Source organism: Plasmodium knowlesi (assembly GCF_000006355.2).
Source record: "Plasmodium knowlesi strain H genome assembly, chromosome: 12".
In the NCBI taxonomy this organism is placed as follows: Eukaryota; Apicomplexa; class Aconoidasida; order Haemosporida; family Plasmodiidae; genus Plasmodium; species Plasmodium knowlesi.
Window position 1 is genome coordinate 416,736 of NC_011913.2, and position 19,780 is coordinate 436,515.

Below are 19,780 nucleotides of genomic sequence, written 5' to 3' on the forward strand. Positions count from 1 at the left end.
TTTGCCCGTTAAAATTTCATCAATGTAATTTAAGTCCATTTGAATAAATTAGCTCTACCATTTTTTTAAACAAATGTCTGTCTAAAAATAAGTCTATCCGTTGCCAGTTCTGCCAATTGCTTCATTTTACAAAAAAAAAAAAAAAAAAAAAAAAAAAAAAAAATGATTAGCAATGAAGAATATTGCATGCCTAAAAAGATTTTATCTATATCTGCGACGGCACTCACGATAATACTCCTAATATTTACTATCGTCAACGAGTACAAATATGTCACGTATTCGAAAGAATTAAGACCAATAATAAAGAACGCCATACCGGTATGAAGCTTTGCGAGAAATGGACTGAAAATGAATCATAACGAATCGTAACAGAATAGCTGAACAAATGTTATCTTTAATTGAAATCCCCTTTTCACTGCAGGTTTCTTGCATCCCTTTAGAGGAAAACAATGGAAAAATAATACACATAGTAAGAGAAAAAAAAAATAAATAAAGGACTGCTAAATTTTGAGAGCGTATACGTAAAGCGATTCACACGCAAAGTATAATAATGCTAAACGCCTGCATCCTTGTTAACCGCTTTGTATGACAGAACTGCCCGCTACAAGACCAGGAAATATTTTATGCACCACCGGAATTTAGCAGTAACATCTACTCATTTCGAGGCGTGTTCTTCGAAATAAAAGTGGAGATGTATCAGTGGGTGAGGGGGTATGGGTACTTGGGGTTGTTAGCAAGGGGGAAATTTGAGGATCATGTAGTTAGGACTCCTTATAATTTTTTTTTTTTCTATAAAAGTAGAAAGAATCCTGAGTACATGCCGGCCGTCGGAAATGTGGGAAGAAAGGTGAGCGATGTTGCACGGGCAATGACGTGCGTCCGTGTTCCCATATTCATGATCACGTGCACACGTACATATATATATGTACACTTTTGTGGGAGTTGAACGCCTTCCAGGATGTGCGTCCAACCCTACACATAAGTGCTCACTTTTAGGAAAAAGTTATTCTAGAATTGTATTCCCATCCCCCCTCTTTTTTTTTTTTTTTTTTTCTTTCTCCCCTTCCTGCTGCAGTATGCTAGTTATGCAAAAGCTGGGAGCTACAGACTTCCTACAAATGCTCTGATAAATTTTCAAAAGAAAAAAAAGTTGGACTTAGTGGATGATGGCTGGTTCACCGAGTCGGACATAAAACCTCCCTTTACCCTGGATCATTTAAACACGAACGTTTATGATAATTATTTGTACACTGGAGATCCTCTGAATCCACAAGTATAACACATTTGAGGCGTCCTCTCGACGGGCGGTTATAATAAGAAATAAATACTTCACGTGTAAGGTGAATTTGGTAGAGAGCATGAGAGAACGAGAGGCGTTTCGCATAAGTAGTAACAATTTTGTGAGGGGATCCTCTAGGGGAATTACTCAGGGGTTGGGTTAATCCCCAATTTGTGCAGTGGTCTGTCCCAAAGATAGAAGCGCTAAAATTAGATTTAGCCCGTTGGGAAAGTTTTCCCCTCTCCCCTTCTACGTGAGCAAAGCGGGAGGATACACCTGAAGTGTGCCCATATATGGTTAAGCACATTGGCACCCCTTTCTGCGTCTTTGCTTCCTTTTCGTAGATAGGGGATGTGCGCGTGTCGTTTTACGGAAGCGCGTCTACACACGCAACGGTGATCGGAGTTCAGCGGTCTCGGTTGCTGAATACGATATTTGAAATTGAAGGAGTTGAAATGATGAAGCAGAAAGTTGTCCTACTTTCTGAGGACAACAAAATAATGATCAAGCAGACTAAGGATTTTATCCACAGGAATTACGGTAGCATCAGGTCCTTGTGGTTCATAAGGCTGATTACCTACGCAATGGTGTCCTTTCAGATATATTCTCTCCTAGACTACTCGCGAGTAAGTTGGACGCCTTTGCGCATACGTAAAAAAAAAAAAAAAAAATGCCCCAATACATACGAACGATATATATGAATGATGCATACCCCCATACCGCTTAAACCCATACAAAAGTAACAAAAAAAATTCACCTACCTTTTTGCAGAATGCCCTGTGGAAACTGAGCACAAGTCTAGTCATGTCTGGAATGGTGCTATCCATTTTCCCATGTATTTTCTGGTTTTTCTGTGACACAGTAGTATTCCTATTTCTATTCGTGTTTCTTTTTTTCCTGTCCGTGTGCTTATTTTTCATTTACAATAACGACATGTACAGTGGGTACACTGAAATGAAGAATTACATGAAGAAAGCTGTTACAGAGCCCACGAACTACACGTTCCTAGATGTAGCAAATGCCTGCTCCGACATATATGAAGATTATGATGATGTACAGAAAGACAAAATCAACACCGTTTTTGAATCCAGTAGCGATGGCTCTTTTTACAATTCCGTCGACAAGCATAACTTGTCCAAGTTTGATTCTTCCCCCGCCGGGATGTACCACTAGGAGAGGAGTTTACTCGCTGATAAGCGGGGAAGGGCAAACAGACAACTGAACGCCCTGAAATGCCTAAATCAAATGTAATCATATATTTTGCACTCCCCCCAATGTCCGCATGAGGAAGGTTACCTAAATTGTCGCTCCTATTTTCCGTGATTTGATACTCCTGGAAAAAGGTGGGACTCTACACATAGGCAAGCGAAATGACCAAGTGGAATGACCAAGTCGGTTGGCACCCCCTCACGCAGTTCCCGACCGGCCAGTGCAACTGTTTTGTTTTTTCATTCACGTTTTAGCGCAGACGCTTCGGTTTTGTTTTCGTCCAGTTGTTTTTGTTTAGATTAGTTTTTTCCTCTTCTTTTTGTTCAGATTAGTTTTTTTTATTACTTTTGTTCAGTTTAGTTTTTTCTATTCCTTTTGTTCAGTTTAGTTTTTTCCTACTCTTTTTGTTTTTACTTTTACTACGCCTCTTTTTTCCGCTAATTTTTCCCCCGGGTTATTCCTCATTAGTGATACATTTTACCCTCCCTAAAATTACGGACTGCCATTTTTGCAATGTCCCGTAAAAAAAAAAAAAAAAAAAAAAAAAAAAAGCGTCTGCATTTTTTTTTCTTTTTTTCAATTTGGTATAATTTACGAATATGCAATTTTTTTTTTTTTCTTTTCTTTTTTTTTTTTTTTACACGCAAAAGGGGAAATAAAACTCACTGTCTATTCGCATTTGTTCATTTAATTTTTTTTTTTTCCTTTTGTGTGAGTAAAAGTTAAACAAAGGACTGGGTAATTTTTTTTTTTTTTTTTTAATCCGTTTTGTGTAAATTAACGCATATCGTACGATATAGCAAAATTACGCACATACATTGCCCAAATGTATGCATTCAGCATATAATTATGGGCGTGTTTATTTTCGCGGTTGACGTGTGTATACTGAGCAGATAGGCCATGTGCGCGAATTGGTACACATCAATGTAGCAGGGTGTTAAAGTAAATTTATTTATATCCCTGCATGAACACGCGTTGTATATGCACTTTATCCTCCTTCTCTTTCTAAAGCGCTTTTTTTTTTTTTTTTTTTTTTTTTTTTTTTTTTCTTTTAATTTCTCTGGCTAGCATTTAATAATTAAAATTGATCATTCTGGCGTTTTTTTTTTTTTTTTTTAAGATGACTGCACATGCAGGAACCAAGTCAGTGCGCATGCGCCGTGCGAACGTTTGAAGCCTTTTTAAGTTTATCTCTGGCCCAGCGCTAAGGCTGCATGACCGTGGGGTAACTCTCCTAGTTATGGGGGTGCAGGAAGGGGAGTGAACGCGCACATGAAGCACAACACTTAGGACTGAAACGAGACGAGCATAAAAGCAGAGGCGAAAGCATTAACAATAACGGAACCATGAGTTGTCGCCTTTGACACACCCTTGTTGCCCGCCCCAATTTTGAATATTTTCTTCCCCACTGGACATATATAGTCCAAAAAAGAAAAGAAAGAATAAAACTTATCAACGTTTTATTGGCTAATGTTGGAACAACCAAAAGATGAAGTATATTTTTCTGTTTGTCAATCCTACTGCGGGGGGGAATAGAGCATCTATGTTCACCGACGTAAGACCTGATTGATAGATGCGCACCTGCATCAACGCGTGTTCGTACATGTGTATCCCCCGGATGTGTATCTTCACCAATTTACCGCTTCACCAATTTATCTCTTCACCAGTTTATCGCTTCACCAATTTACCCATTCACCAAATTACCACCTCCCCGCCCCTTCCAGTTTGGAGTCAACGATATATTATTCCACAAGCCGCACAAATGCCATTTCTCCATTTACAACATTTTGGAAGGCGAGCATGGGAAGAAGCCCGGGTTCCTGCGCCTCAGTTCTGTGACCAACAGCCCACCCGAGGCTGAAAATAAAAGTGACTCCGTGACCCTCAACTTGGGGAGCCCCCTTAGCAAAAGTAGCCTCTCCGTCGAGGGGAAAAGCGACAAGTCGAACCGCAATTCGAGTAATACCCCCAGTCAAAACCGAACAAATGAGACAAGTAACAATACGGGAATTGGTGGAAAGAACAAAGGAGAAGAAGGCCACGACCACAGTGGCACAGAAAAGAGTAACGATTTGCAAAAGACAGGTAGTAAAAACAGTGAGGGCATAGCGGGGGAGGATGAAAACATATGTGCCTACGTCCTAGTGGCAGGAGGAGATGGAACGCTAAACTGGTTTCTAAAAGAAGCAGAGCATTATGATATTAAGGACGATAAAATTGCCGTAGGAGTAATTCCCTTTGGAACGGGGAATGATTTTGCCAAAGCGTTCGGATGGAAAAAAATGGATGGCTTCTTTAACTACACCTTTTTATTTGATATTTTAAAAAAAATTGTAGATCAAGCCTTCAGGTCCAAAATTGAGAAGCATGATTACTGGAACGTACATGTAATGTTGAAGGAAGATGGGTATTTTAATAAAATAAGTTCGACGACGAAAAAGAAGGAAACCTTAACTGAAAATGAACAAAATGTGAAGGTTCTGAAATTGTGCATGAGTAATTACTTCAGTATAGGGATAGATTCAAGGATAGGTAGAGGGTTTGAAAGGCACAGACAGAAGAGTGCCTTTTTTAATAAACTTATTTATGTCATTGAGGGATTTAAAAAAATTCTTTTTAAAAAAAATATTCCTGTTAATTTAATTATTGATAAAATGGTTACTGGGAAAAATTACGACAACGTTATTTTTACGACTAGCCATAATGACAGCGTATCTCCTTCACCCCCTGTACTCAAAAAAGCAATGAGTATAATATGCGTGAATATTCCTTCCTACTCCTCTGGAAATGACATATGGAATTATACGCATAAAATTGGATTAAAGTTACCGAAGGATTTGCCTTTGGAGCAGAAAAAAATGTATAAAGATTTAAAAAAAAAACAACAGGAGGTGGGGGATGGTGTGCTGGAATTTGTCATTTATCAGTCAGGGGTAGACTTGGGGTTGGAATTCACCCTGAAAGGTAGGGCCTTTAGGGTGCACCAGGGAATTGGCCCATGGAAAATACTTTTTAAAGAGCAAGTGTGTAATGTTTATTTTCAGGTAGATGGGGAGTACTATCTCATGTCGTCTCCAGAGAGCATCTCCATAGACCATTATAAGAAGATCAATGTGTTGAAGAATATGGTGTGATTTGTATGGGGAACTCACATTTTTCCTTTTTTTTTTCCTTCATTTTTTTACACTTTTTCCTTTTTACCTTTTTTCCGTATTCCTAGCGCTCCGCTTTCGCACAGATGGTCAGGCGGTAGCCAGGGAAAGCCATCCAAATGGACATGCAAGGGGAAGAGTACTTTTGACCCTCCCCACGCATACATATAAACACATTTCAGGTATACACACATGGCGCGCTGTCGTACCAATTTGTGTTTCCTCCTGTAACTATCTTCACAGCGTTGATTTTTTTTTTTTTTTTTTTTTTTTTTTTTATACCCCCTTGCGTACCCATTTCCGCGTTTGCCCTTCTCATCTCCGTGACTTCTTCATTTGTGCCTTGGCAAAACAACCTCGCATATGCATGCCGAATGGGGTTCCACCATTCGCATGTGTTTTCCGACTCGTAACCCCTCTTTAAACGTTTCGTTGCGTGTCTCCATTTTTTTGCTTTTAAGAAGCACGTTGTTATCTTCCTATTCACACGATCCCTTTCCATCAAGAGGATCTCTCTTTCCCATACAACTTTCCCCTTTTCTTTGACCTTACAATTTTTTAACTCCTCATTTTTTTTTTTATTTATGCTTCTTCAGTATTGTGGAACATCCCTAAGGAGCATTTTCTCATCGTACGTATGCGGCATCTTCTATGGTTTCTCCACAAAAAATTCGCTCTTCTAGAACAGCGTGTCATTTGCACAGTGCAGTTTCATTTGGTGCAATTGCAATGCAATTCGTTTACGTGCATGAGTGCGTGTTGCCGCCTGCTCACCGTTTTGTACCACCACCACCCTTGTTTGTGAACCAATTGGGGAAGCGGCATGAAAAAAAGCGTAAAAAAATGGCATGGAAAAATGAATACACTCCTTCCAAGGTTTGTTCGCCTCTGCTTTCTCTTCCGATCTTCCTAGATCCTTAAAGAGGGGTATTTCCCCTCGATGCGGATTTTTCTCCCTTCGCGGAAGGCACCCATGCGGAATGACCCAGCGCAATTATGTAAACCGATTCTGTGAAAGTAATACAGAAATGAACCGCGTGGAATTCCCCCCTTTTTTGAGAGGGAACAATTGGAGTGATGGTGACTCTGATTTTTTCCCCAATATGTTTATACCTACAAAAACCCATTCCTACGAACAGTAGAAAAGTAGTCAATCCGCTTTGCCAATTGTAAAAAGCACCCCACCTACACACATATACACACACATATACATCCCCTCATTAAAAAGATTCATATAAAAATGTGGGTGAACAAGATAAAATTGACTGTAGGGTATCACACAAAGGGGGCCACGTTGTATAGAATCATGTATGCAAAGAGAAGCTTACACAGCGAAGTGGAGAAGTTTGAAAAGGTGTCTAGCAAGCTCATCCAGTGTATTGAAAAATATAAAAAGGAGAAAGAAATTTGTATATCGTCTTATAAAAATTACAAAGAGCAAATCAAGGAGTGTGCACGTTCATTATTTACGGATGACATTTTGTCTAACTTAAAAAAAAAAGATTTCAAAATTATTTTTACATATATCATTTTACTCTCAAGGAGGGTTACCCTGAAAAAGGAGGTTTTAAAAATGGTGGTGTTGTCCTATATGCAGCTATTCAACAGGGACGAGAAAAAGGAAGGAAGGAGAGAAGATACAAATCAACGTAATGATGTAGATACACCACTACTACTAGTAGTTAAGTACCTCATCTACCTAAACCTGGAACACGACAAAATTATATATAATTATATTTACTCCGAATTAAATAATCTTATAGAGGAGTACACCCTGGAGGAATTGGTAGAAACGGTCAACTTGATCTCATCCTTTAAGAATAAAAAATGGATAAATCAAAAGGTATTTTCTAGATGCATAAATGAGATTGTTAAAAGAAGCAACCAAATGGAAATGGAAGATAACATGTCTAATTATTTAGTTACTATTATAAAATCATGTTCTCGCCTCAACTGCGAAATTGCAGACATTCATATGTTGCTAGAAATGGTGCGAGAAAATTATGAAAAGAAAGAAAAGAAAAATGTGCACACACTAATTAAAGTAATATATAACCTATTTCTTTGTAACTACCAGAACTACCGAAATATGAACAAGCTTATTGATTTACTAAAATATGAACTTATGGGTATTAAAAAAGAGGAGGATTACCCTACATATAAAAAATACAACTACAATAATAATATCGTCCTTGATATAAACTGCGACTTGGAAGGCCAAGCCAGTACAAACAACTCCTCCAATGTTGCCATCTGCAACGACAATATTAAGAATATCCACCAGATTTATTTCAACAAGAAGGAAAATTTACACATGTATGCGGGCCCATCTACGCCAATCCCTTCAGTCAGTTTGTATCGCCTCAAATTCCTTGATCTCCTCATCCGATCCGACAACTTCCTATACAACAGCGTCTACAGCCCGAACTCGCACTTTTTCGATTTTTTGAAGCACCTCCGAGTGGAAGGTAATACGCACGACGGGAATTGTCCACCGGGAAGAGTTTCACATGCTGTTAAACTGTCCAGGGTGCCAACTCACCAATGCATTACATACCGTTTATTACATTCCACCATAATCGCAGGGAAAGACCCACGGGACACCATTTTTACAAAGCAGGCCACGTTTTTTGTGAAGGAGAACGGGTAACCAAAGGGGCAACCTACTCCCCAGTGTAGTCACTCGGAAACGTGAATAACTGCCCCCCCCCCTACCTTCCGTAAAATAAGTCCCATCCGTGTTATGTATGCGTACAATATATATATATATATATATATATTTCCCCCTTCCCATTTACGTAGGTTCAAACTAGCACGTAAACTCGTCCACATCTACTCCATCACTCATCTGCCGGAGTTCCAAAACGTGTACATCGAATTTGTCCACAACAGGAACATCAACAAGAACATGAAGGACAACCCTCACAAGTTCCATCGACACCATTTAACCTACAGGATTCGGAACCTGAAGTTTTTAGGATGGTATGGTTACGCGTGTGTGGCGTCTTCATGTAGATGCCCACATCAACACGCCTAAATTAGCATACATTATCATACATTAGCGCGATCACATCAATATGTCACCTTCCCCCTAACATCGCGCCTCCTAGGAACCCCATCCTGCTATATGAATATGAGTGGAAGAAGCTTAGGTATCTCACAAAAAACATTAAAAAAAATTCACTGAAATATTAAAAAGTTCATAGGAAGGGAGAAAAAAAAAAAAAAAATAAATAATAATAATAATAATAATAATAATAAAACAGTGGAAAAAGGATCTATAAACTGCATGCACCACATATAAACACATCAGTAGGTTTACATGTGTGACAATTTCATGTGAACATAATTTCTTTTGTCTTTGCAGAAATTATGATGAAAAACTGCAGTACATAAAAAAAGCGTTTAAAAGCGTAAGGAGCCATACACAAGGGGGATAAGTCCCGTGATGAACAGGATAAGCGGCCAGGACAACTTCTAGCCAGTGTGATGCTCATAAAAGGGAAGAACGAAGGTGCGAAACAAATTGGAGGGCTCAAAAAAAAAAAAAAAAAAAAAAAATGAACACACAAGAGAGATGATAAAGGAAAGAGGGAGAAATACGACATTGAAATGAATAGCCGAATAGAGCTACACGCACACATGCACGTATACATATGGTACACGAATGGATACACACGCATGTACATGCTTGTGCCTCTCACCTGAATTATACATAAATAAACTGGACCCTGATAGTGGCATGCTTTTTGTGCATATATAAAACAAAACAATAAATAGAATAAATAGAATAAATAGAATAAATAGATTTTAAAAAAAATAAATTCAAAAAAATAAATTCAATGATTGAGGGGGAAAAAAGCTTAACCCACTTTGGCTAGTTGAGCCAAACTTGTCAAAGGTGGAGAAATGCAATCGTGAGAAAGGAAGCATGAATTAGTAATGCGAACATATTTTTAAACATGCAACAGGTAAGGGTTACGCAGATGATAAGTACATATGTACAGATGTGGATGTGCCTGTTCCGTCTTTTATGGTTCCATTTCATCTGGGGATTCGTCGCTCACGGTTTCTTTTTTTTTTTTCTTTTTCTTGAAGGACATTTTTCTCCTTATGGTTTTTTGCGTCTGCAAGGGGAGGGAGGTGGCCAACGTGAGTGGTAGCAACGAAGTGGTGTATGATCTCGCAGTGGTTGGAAAACACTAGCTCCAGTGTTCATCCATTACTGATGGATCACTGGTGAACCACCACAGGGTGTACCTTGAGAATCGTCCGCAAGGGCTTGTACAGGAGGGGCACGACTGGAGCCTCCACTTTGACCAAATCCACATCTATTTGCTTGCACAGGTGATTCATTTTTGCTATTTTTTTAATGCACTCGTGGCTTAGACCATGGATAGTAACATTTCGGTTGTTCAAATTATACTGTTGCTTCACTGACGTCAAGGCCTCAATAGCAGTGTAATCAAAGAGGGTGCTTTTTCCCTTAAGAACAATGTTTACCGTGGAGCTGTCGTTTTCATAGGTGAACAACCTCGTGAACATCTTTTTCGACGCGTAGAACAGATGGCCTTCGATTTCGTAGTACTAAGTAGGGGGGGGAGAGGGTAAGCAAAACACAAAGGAGGATATGTGAAAAAGGAAAGATGACAATGCGTTGGCATCACTCGGTGGAATTCCCAGAAGTGCGTGTTTCCGTCTTTCTGTTTTAGTGCAGTCCTGTAACAGGTGACGAATGGGCGCCAAGTGCACTTTCCGAGGGACCTTACCTTCGTGTCTGTGTCTTTGTCATAAAATATTTCAAACTTAAATGTGGACTTGCTCTGCCATACGTACACCAGAGCGGATAAAATGATCCCCGCGAAAACTCCTGTGGGCACACTCACGAAGACCTGTAAAAATGGGGGTGTAAAAATAGCCATCATGTGCAGCAATAGGGCATAGTGGGGAGAGGAAAAAAAAAAAAAGTATCATTTCGGTAGGGCCAAAAAGTGCAGAAAAAAATTAGTGCATGTGCAAAAGATATTATGCGAGGAGTAGATTCACAGGAGAACGCCTCCATAGTTTCTCACTCTGATTTATTATTTTTGCAACTCCATTTTTGTGTTTTTTTTTTTCTGTGTTTTTTTTTTCCTTTTTTCCCTTACGCATAGAACCGTGACGAGGACGATGATGAAGGCGTCCCATCTGGAGATCTTCCTGCTCATGCACGGGTGACAGTTCCTTATGTACCCAGGACAGAACGTAAAGAACACAATGGGGATGGAAAACCATTTGAAGCAATGAATAAACACAGTAATCATAATCCCGCACAGAAACGAAAGGGGGATGTAATTAAGTAGGGAATATCCAAAGAGTAAAATCCCATATATCAAGATGGAAGCAACGACTCCACTTTCTTTTCCCCTTGCCCCATTTCTGTAATTCAATACAGATAACCCTAACAAGCTACTACCCCCCACAGCACTTCCCAACGTTGCCAAAAGGTTTCCAATAAAAAGCGAAAAAACCGTTTCGTTCGTATCACATTCTGCTCCTCCCATGTCTTTTATAACTTCACTAACCATCAGAACTTCCAGAAGCAACACCACAAACATGTTTATAACTTGCTGAATAAGCTCCATGTTAAAAACTACTTTCGTAAAATTTAACTCTTTATTGCTGAATAGAAAAGTAGGCTTGGCTTTATCCGATGTGAAGGAGAACAGATCACCCACTGTGTAGGATTTCACGCCCTTGAACGAATCGAAATTGTTGTGTAGGAATTTCCTCAGGATTACAAATTCCACAAATATGGTTACTGTTATTGCTATTAGGGTGGACGGGATCTTATGGCCCAACTGCGACGGGGAAAGGGAGGTCAAAATTCATGCGGTGAAAGTGCAATCGGTGAAAGTGGAACCGGCGAAAATGCAACCGGTGAAAGTGGGTACGGTGAAAGTGCATATGGGGAAAGTGCACGCGGTGCCATCAAAAGGGCCACTTCAATACAGCACAGAACTGCCAACCGTACCACTAACGATTTTCGTGCACAGGGGAATGGGAAACCACGCAAATGGATTACCACTCCCTCATTCGAAAATCAATACACGATCAAACGAACATACAAACGCAAGGAGAGGAACTCCCCCCACTCACCTTGGGAATCCTCTTCCAAAGCTCCACTATGATAACCACCAAAGTACAGATGATGACAAAAAAAAGCAAATAATAGCCTTTAATATACTCATGCGTTTTGGGGTCCTTTAGTGTATGTAACTGGGCCCTCAGAAATATGATAGACAGCCCATTACAATAGCCAATAAAAACGGGCGTCGGAATTAACTGAATCAAGGCAGACATATGAAAAAGCGAAAAGAAAAAAAGCATCACTGAGCAGATCAATATACATACATATAGCCTTTCAATTCCTTCTGGTAAGACATTCACATTTTCATTTTCTACTAAATATTTGGAACACACAGATGCGAAGGCACCCGTCACACCGTGGATGACTGCAGGAGATCCTCCGAAAATAGATGTTATTAAACAGAGGAAAGAAGCACCTTGCAATCCAATATAAGGAGGAATTTTAGCAATCATTGAAAAGGAAATCATTTCGGGTAACATAGTAAGGCATAATATACATCCACACAATATTTCGTTTATATAATATTTGGAAGATTCCTTTGGTGTGTTAGTAAAACCCCATCCCCATTTTATTCCATCCGTCATAGATTTGATGGCTGGAAGAAAACCTATTCTGGATGGCAAACATATCTTTATATCATTGTCGCATAAATCATCATGGTAAATTTGTGTCCTTTCTGTTGATTCGTCCATTTTGTTAAAATCGTCCAAGTTTTCTGTCACATCGTTCATTACTATATCGTTTCCTTTGTTCGTTTCATTCATTTTCTTCTTTTCTTCTTTTCTTATTTTCTTCTTTTCTTCTTTTTTTTTTCTTTTTTTTTTCTTTTTTTTTTTTTTTTAACGGAAAAAATTTGTTGTCTAAATACGTTCTCTATGGAGTATCATCAACCGGTCCGCTGTGATGAGAGTTCTGTGGTGTGGACAGGCCGATTGAACAAAAATCGGTTGATTGGGAGACTGGAATCCTAACTTCACAGATTGGTACTCACACATGTGTGTAGATTTCCTCTGACTTACCCTACTTAAGTATGGATAAACTTTTACAAAATTGTGTGCAGCTGCTTCTTTCAAATGTGTTCTCCTCTCGTCAGTCATTCCTCTTCATGGTTCACTGGGGGTACCCTTCACCGTGTTTCTTCGTATCTGACCCGTTGGGAGATTCCTTCCCCCTGCGTTGCGACGCGTTGCGATGCGTTGCGATACGTTGCGATACGTTGTGATGCTTTCCTCTGTGTGGAAGGTTCCTTCGTGAGGCACTTGCCAAAGTAGGAAGATGCAACGGGGTTGGATCACTCTTCGACCGCCTTCTTATTCCGACTGCGCCTCATACCTCCCTATATGCACGTAGAAACGTCTGCCGATTCCCCCCCAACGGCGTTACACGCGTTTTGTAAAGCGCTTCCCCTTAGGAAGTGTGGCAAAAAAAAAAGTGTGCAATATTTTCACGTAAAAAAAAAAAAAAAAAAAAAAAAAAAGGTGCAGAGAATTCAGGCACTAATGATCCTCATTTAATTGGTAATGGAGAAATGGAAGCTTGAGTAACATTCTATTATCTGTTACCTCAGCCGTTGACCGCAGCTTCAAGGCCCATATCGAATGGAGGAGGGAAGGCCTGATGTGCACATGACAAAATAGGTCAGCGTGCGTAGGTAGGCACTTTATGGATCACATAAAAGGGCACATAAGTGAGTACGTAGTCACGTACAATGTTGCGTACTTTCAAGTACGTGCACATGTGATAACAGAATAATGAGCGAGCAAGCACATTAATTCATTTGGCAGAGTAAATTTCCCATCCAATGGTGTAAATCATGCGGAAAAAAAAAGCGATTTTCATCGACTGAGAATTCTCCCGGGGGAAGTGTGAGAAAAAAGAAAGCAGAGGAAAGTGGAAAACGAAGGAAAACAAAAAGAAAACGAAAGGAAAACGAAAGGAAAACAAAAGGAAAACAAAAGGAAAACGAAAGGAAAAGAAAAAAAATAATGCGAACTTATTTTTGCCTTCTTAAAAGCGACATGAATGATGAATGGACTGCGTGTATAACAAATTACGCTCCATGCGAAGAAGGCATATCAAAAAAAAAAAAAAAAAAAAAAATGTAGTCACAGCTTGATTTCTCTTTTTTTTTTTTTTTTTTCTTTTTTGCACAATGGGATGTTGACGATGGTTTTTTTCTTCTTTTACGTACACTTACATTTATGCGCACATAAAATTGTGTACGTGTACACAAGGTCAAGGAAGTAAATACGCTTACGTCATTTTGGAATGTACGCGAATGGCAGTTTGAGAAGGGCTTCTTTTGTTTCCTTTTCAACAAGACTAATAGCTCTTTTTCGCAAAAAAAAAAAAAAAAACGGAATATGTGTTTTTTTTTTTTAGTATTATGTCATCCAATATTTTTAAAAAGGCTGTTTGGGATTAAAAGATTTATTCGTGAGGTGAGAGAAAAAATGTTAGTTACGTCCAGTAGGAAAAAAAGGAATAAAAAAGCAAAAAAAAAAAAAAAAACAACAAATTGAAAAAAATACAAACAAATAGGAAAGAGGAAAAAGGAATCTGAAAGGAAAAAAAAAAAAAAAAAAAAAAAAGAAGAAACGGATGGACGAAAACGAAAAAGACATATTCTTGTTTCGCCGTATCTTTTTCACACAAGGTGAAACACTTATTTTATGATGGTGTTAAACCCTTTCACGAACAATTTTTCGAGCCTTTGCCAATAAAAAAGAGCATAATATTTTTATTCCATTACGTATATTTGTGTCCCCATTAATTTTTCACCAAGCGGGCATATTTTACACATATGAAGTTGTGCCATTCTCTGTTTGTCAGTCTTTCATTCGAGTTACTTAGATGTATACAAGAGGGTACATTTGGGGAAAACATTTTTGAGTACATCTTTTCTCTTTCTCTTTTTTCCTCCTTTTCGTTCGCCCATCTTACCCCTCCCTCCGTCGTTAGACGCAAGGAAGCCACGCTCCATGCAAACAATTGCAGCCCTGCTGGGCACAATCCGTTTTGAAGTGAAAGACAAGCGCAAACTTATATGCATAGCTATCTACTTCTTGATGACACATGCTCTTACGTCCAACTTGATATGTGAGGGTAAATGAATGCTAACATTTTACCAGCCGGATTTTGCTACTATTTTTTTTTATGTAGAGATATATACACATGGAGCATATATAAAGACCCATGCATTATGTTTTATTCTTTCTTTCATTTTTCTCTTGCCATTGAGAGGGCTCATTTTTGCGAAATAGTGCCCCCACTGGGGCCATTACAATTGGCAAAATTGTAACAAATCCGCTTCTCCAATTACTATAGAACTGTTTTTCATTTTTCACAAGTTTTTATGTTAAGGATTGATGATTTTTTCCGGAAGCATTGTGCATTTCCCCCCACGTGAAATGAATCCATGCGAATTACCACATTGCATGGGCATAGGGTGGCAACATGTAAATTTTTTTTGACAAACAATATTATAAAAGTACGTAAAATATTTAAGTAAAAAATGTGACATAAAAATGGGGGATCACATGATGAGCATTTCCTAAATTACCGTTTATACAATGTTCAATGTCGCTGTTTTTACGGATAAACCTATTTTTGAAATTCCCTCCGTCTGTAGTGTGCATACTCATTTGAAGGATGTCCATGAAACTGTTTTTATTTACAACTGAGGCAATGTGATTTACAGAGCGACTCGGTGTATACGAGGAACAGAATGCCCTGGTGTATTTCCTTATGCTGATCTGCTCAGCATAATGCATGAATGGAAAAATTGAGGCATAAGAGGAACTGAAAGAATGTTCTATTCTTAGGAGAGCAAAAAGGTCCATAAAAGTTAGGTAAAACGAAATAGAGAGGAGGAAAACGAGGGGGAGGGTTTTTCACAAGGAACTATGAAAGAGTTCGCACACTAGCATCCCCCCCTTTTACATTTTACATTTCCATATTACATATATATGCGTGCTGTATATATATACATTTGCATGTTTTACCCAGTGAAAACACAGTATAAGCTTCTCATTAGGGGCAGAATCCCATATCGTTTGAGTTGTCGAAAAGACCCTCCGCGCAAGCAATCATCGTGACAAAAAGAACCCTGTGCATTTTTTTCACCCGCTAAATTTTAAAGAGAATCGAGATGAAGCGAAATGCTTACATGTGCTAAGCACAAATATTCCCCCGTATGGATAGGCACACATACATATACATGTACATCTATGCATCAGTATATCAATACTTGTTTTGAACCCTTTTATACGTTCAGCACACCCCCGCCATTAGTGCTCTTCTTTTTATCACTCCCCCCCATGCCTCTTTCTGATGAGATCACTTTTTTTCAGAGCTCATCTCACACATATGGCAAGTAAAAAAAAAACGCAATTCCTCCATCCAGCGTTCTTACACTTCCTATCACGTACATGAGTACGCTTCACGCTCAGTTATGGCACATCTCTATATGAGTGTACATGGAGTAGTAATTCATCCCATCGTTAGAGCATAGGTAGCTCCAGCGCATTCAAGTGCTCCCTATTTGTGTATTTTAACGAGCTCTGCATGCAAAAAAAAAAAAAAAAAAAAAAAAAAATTAACACAAGAGTTAAAAGCCAGCAAAGGGAAGGGGGAGTTTTACTATTAAGCTCATGCCATTATTATGTCACAATAACATTCTTATAAATGTGAATTTAAAAAAGAAAAAAAAGTTTTTTTCTTTCTTTTTTTTTTTTTTTTTTTTTTTTTAGGGTTCACTATTTTTAGCAGTCAAATGGTAAGAACAATTTAAAAGAAAATTTTTCATTGGCTATTTCTACAACTGTGTTATTGTAAGAATGGTATATATATATGTGAGTAGCTTACGCTTTTAAAGTTTTGCACAAAAAAAAAAGAAAAAACGCTTCAAGAAAAAAGAAAAGGTGCCAAATGTGACATGGCGACTTGCCAACACAATGTCATTACAACATGGCTATATGTTTGCTCATATAATTGTAAGTGTACATCAATATACAAGCACATACGTTGGGTGATAATATTAAGAACACGTGATATTAACGCGGCGTGCCAAAAATAGTAGTGTAAGCGCTTCCTCTGACCAGTTTGCTCACAGTGGTACGTTACATGGCTCCATACATTGTGCGCTAAATGTATTATTTATTTTTTTTAATATATATATATATATATCCCGATTATGACAATTCCAGCACAAAAAAAAAAAAAATTTTTTAAAGCTTGGTTTGCGTCAAAATTATTTTTTTTACAATGTAAAATCACCTGTTGCCTCTTTGCCGCATAAAATAAATCATTGAACAATTTTGCGCAAAAACAAAAACGAAAAAAATGAATAAGTAAACAAATGGTTTTATTTATTGCAAATAACAGATGACATAACACATGTTCAAAGTTTTCTCGCGCCAACTTTTAAGTAATGAGAAAATGCTATATAGGTATATGTAATGCATGTACGCCTTCCATGTATATTATATAAGAGTTAATACAAATATAAATATATTTATTTGTTTACGCAATTGTTTGTTTATTTTTTTTTTATTTATTTATTATTTTTTTTTTTTTTTTACCTCACTTGCGCACCCCCTTGTAAGTGTACCTATGTCCGCTGATACGAACGCTAACAAGGAAGAAAGGACCCCTTTCGTTTTGGGCTCTACTTAAGCAAACGCTTCGAATTCCTCAATGTAGCAAACGTGATCTGTGCAAAGCGAACATCCCTTCCCTACCCCTCCTGTACATCCCATATATATACGTATTTAATTGAACTCCCCTTTGAGGGACATATATATAAAATACACACAGTACATACGGCACATGCAGCCTACAAAGCACGTATAAAACATTTTTAAACCCCTGGTTCCCCTCATCCCAAAAGAGCTTTTCTTATTCCATGATCAATCAGAAGAAGAAAATTTTATTTTCTTTTTTCTTCCCATTGTGATAAATATGCATATCGAAAACGAAGAGAAAAAAAATTTTTTTTTTCATTATGCTTAGTTTATTTCTTTCATCCCTTGATTTTTATTTTATTTTTTTAGTTAAACATAATTATATGCTTTAAAGTTTTTTTTTTTTTTTTTTTCCTTCACACCAGTATTTAAAATATTATATGAAGCTATTTTAAAGAGCACCCTTATTTTAAATTAGCTATCTGGCACTTTTTTTTTTTTTTTTTTTTTTTTTTTTCATTACGGCATACTTTTACAGGGCTTGCCTTACTCCCTATTTATAACATTTATAAGTTTGTGCGTTCCATCGCCATATACATTACTAGCTTATGTGTAATGTACATCCCTTTTTAACGTGCTATTGTGAAAGATATATTTCTTCAATATACATACACGTTGATCGCAGTTTTATTAATATTGGCATACGTATTTATCCATCTCCGCCCTCTTCCATTTCTGATTTTGTGAAATAAAAGAGACGTCGAAAGACATCCCATTGGCCTGAATTAATTACACGTTATATTTTAACACTTAATTTCCCCTTTGGTGCTGAAAATGAAAGTCACTTACATTTTCTCATTCCTTTTCTTTTTGATTGTTTATAAAAATATCACTACGAATGTTGTGCAATGTGGCAACTACAGTGATTTAGCGGCAACGAGCGCCTTAACAACCATAGTCAAGGACCCAATTAGGTAAGCACGGCATGGTTTATCATTAGCAATAGTTTGCACGGAGTGGCACCCCGTCTGAAAGCTTCGCTTCCAGTAGTGCTAAGTGCCTTGTATATTTTTAAAATATGTCTGAAGAAAAATGAAGTGTGCTTTCATTTCATTTCATTTCTTTTTTTTTTTTTTTTTTTTTTTTTTACCTTCAGTTTAACCATCAAAGATTTGTATGAACATGGTGTGAAAGATCCAGTCACAAAACTTATTCATAAAATCAAGAAAGTAGTGCGCTATAGAAAAGTTTTGAGATGGTCCAGAATATGGTGGGTACTCCTCGTTAGAGAAATTGTAGGAGACAACGCTATTGAGAGGAAAACTGAAAAGGTACGTGCGCATTTGAAAGTTTATATGTTGCGAAATGTATGATGATGGGGGATACCTCCAATGTGGAAAAATAAGTATGAACTGTTCATAATTTTTTTTTTTTTTTTTTTTTGCCCATTACCCTGCAGGCCTTACGAGAAATCTGGGACCAGTGTACTATTGCCGTGTACAACAACACCCTTTATGCCATTGAGTCCAAGCCACTGCTATTCTTGCACGGTATTTTGAACGAGTGCAAAAACAACTTCTCCACCAAACTGAGACAAGATCCAGGTTTGATTGTAGCCAAAATAGACCAAATATTGAAGTCCCAAATATATCGTTTCTGGGTGTCAGAGCCTTATTTGAAAATCGGAAAGTCGGGCATCTTCTACACAAGAATCAACTCCAAAAATGTACCTCCTCTACCCAAAGAATGCACTTTGAAGCACTTGTCATCATACATGGAAGAAAAATTGAAATCTATGGAGTCTAAGAAGAATATTGAATCGGGCAAGTATGAATTTGACGTGGAGTCAACGAAAAAGTCAACCGATGATGGGCTTACGGATGAGGAAGAGGATGAAAATGAAGAGGACGTCTTTGAGGATGAATCCTTTGAAGAGAAAAAGAAAGAAGAAAAGAAAGATCAATAAAATATAGTTCGGGGGAAGTGATGGTTTGTGGTTTTGTGTTTGTGTCTTTGTTAGTATCACCCCCATTTGGTTAGCAGGATTTCTTTGTTTATCCGTCTGTCTTATCGGTCGGTCCATATATCCCCACTGTTGTATGTTACGAACATTCACTCGGCGCGCACTAGTTGACGTGTATTTGCGATGAACGCTTGGTTCCCAGATGGAGTAAGATGGGAACTCAGTTGACATTCGAAGAAGAGCGAAATGTTGTAAGCAGAAGACCCAGAAAGAATTTTTTTTTTTTTTTTTTTTACTCCCAGATGACCATTTTTGTATGACGATTGCATATCAATTGGTTCCGAAATTTATTGGCTTTTTTAG

At 38.0% G+C, this 19,780-nt stretch overlaps 5 protein-coding genes across 5 annotated transcripts; 4 read left to right on the forward strand and 1 right to left on the reverse strand.

The window, feature by feature from the left end:
- Positions 1-186: 186 nt before the first annotated feature.
- Positions 187-2,452, forward strand: PKNH_1209500 (transmembrane protein 43, putative; the record flags this gene model as incomplete). The annotated part of the gene is made up of 6 exons (XM_039113930.1): positions 187-318; positions 422-469; positions 593-847; positions 1,076-1,273; positions 1,624-1,905; positions 2,051-2,452. The coding sequence occupies 6 exons, from the start codon at positions 187-189 to the stop codon at positions 2,450-2,452; spliced, it is 1,317 nt and encodes a 438-aa protein (XP_038969797.1).
- A 1,525-nt stretch (positions 2,453-3,977) lies between these two features.
- Positions 3,978-5,622, forward strand: PKNH_1209600 (diacylglycerol kinase, putative; the record flags this gene model as incomplete). Its single annotated transcript, XM_002260113.1, has 2 exons — positions 3,978-4,043; positions 4,213-5,622. 2 exons carry the CDS (start codon positions 3,978-3,980, stop codon positions 5,620-5,622), a joined length of 1,476 nt encoding a protein of 491 aa, XP_002260149.1.
- Positions 5,623-6,880: 1,258 nt separating this feature from the next.
- Positions 6,881-9,080, forward strand: PKNH_1209700 (RAP protein, putative; the record flags this gene model as incomplete). Its single annotated transcript, XM_002260114.2, has 5 exons — positions 6,881-8,108; positions 8,226-8,286; positions 8,443-8,622; positions 8,751-8,792; positions 9,008-9,080. The coding sequence occupies 5 exons, from the start codon at positions 6,881-6,883 to the stop codon at positions 9,078-9,080; spliced, it is 1,584 nt and encodes a 527-aa protein (XP_002260150.2).
- A 591-nt stretch (positions 9,081-9,671) lies between these two features.
- Positions 9,672-12,534, reverse strand: PKNH_1209800 (sulfate transporter, putative; the record flags this gene model as incomplete). Its single annotated transcript, XM_039113932.1, has 5 exons — positions 9,672-9,767; positions 9,901-10,227; positions 10,410-10,532; positions 10,788-11,480; positions 11,779-12,534. The coding sequence occupies 5 exons, from the start codon at positions 12,532-12,534 to the stop codon at positions 9,672-9,674; spliced, it is 1,995 nt and encodes a 664-aa protein (XP_038969798.1).
- A 5,754-nt stretch (positions 12,535-18,288) lies between these two features.
- On the forward strand, positions 18,289-19,420 carry PKNH_1209900 (exported protein 2, putative; the record flags this gene model as incomplete). The annotated part of the gene is made up of 3 exons (XM_002260116.1): positions 18,289-18,428; positions 18,611-18,785; positions 18,914-19,420. 3 exons carry the CDS (start codon positions 18,289-18,291, stop codon positions 19,418-19,420), a joined length of 822 nt encoding a protein of 273 aa, XP_002260152.1.
- Between the last annotated feature and the right edge of the window lie 360 nt (positions 19,421-19,780).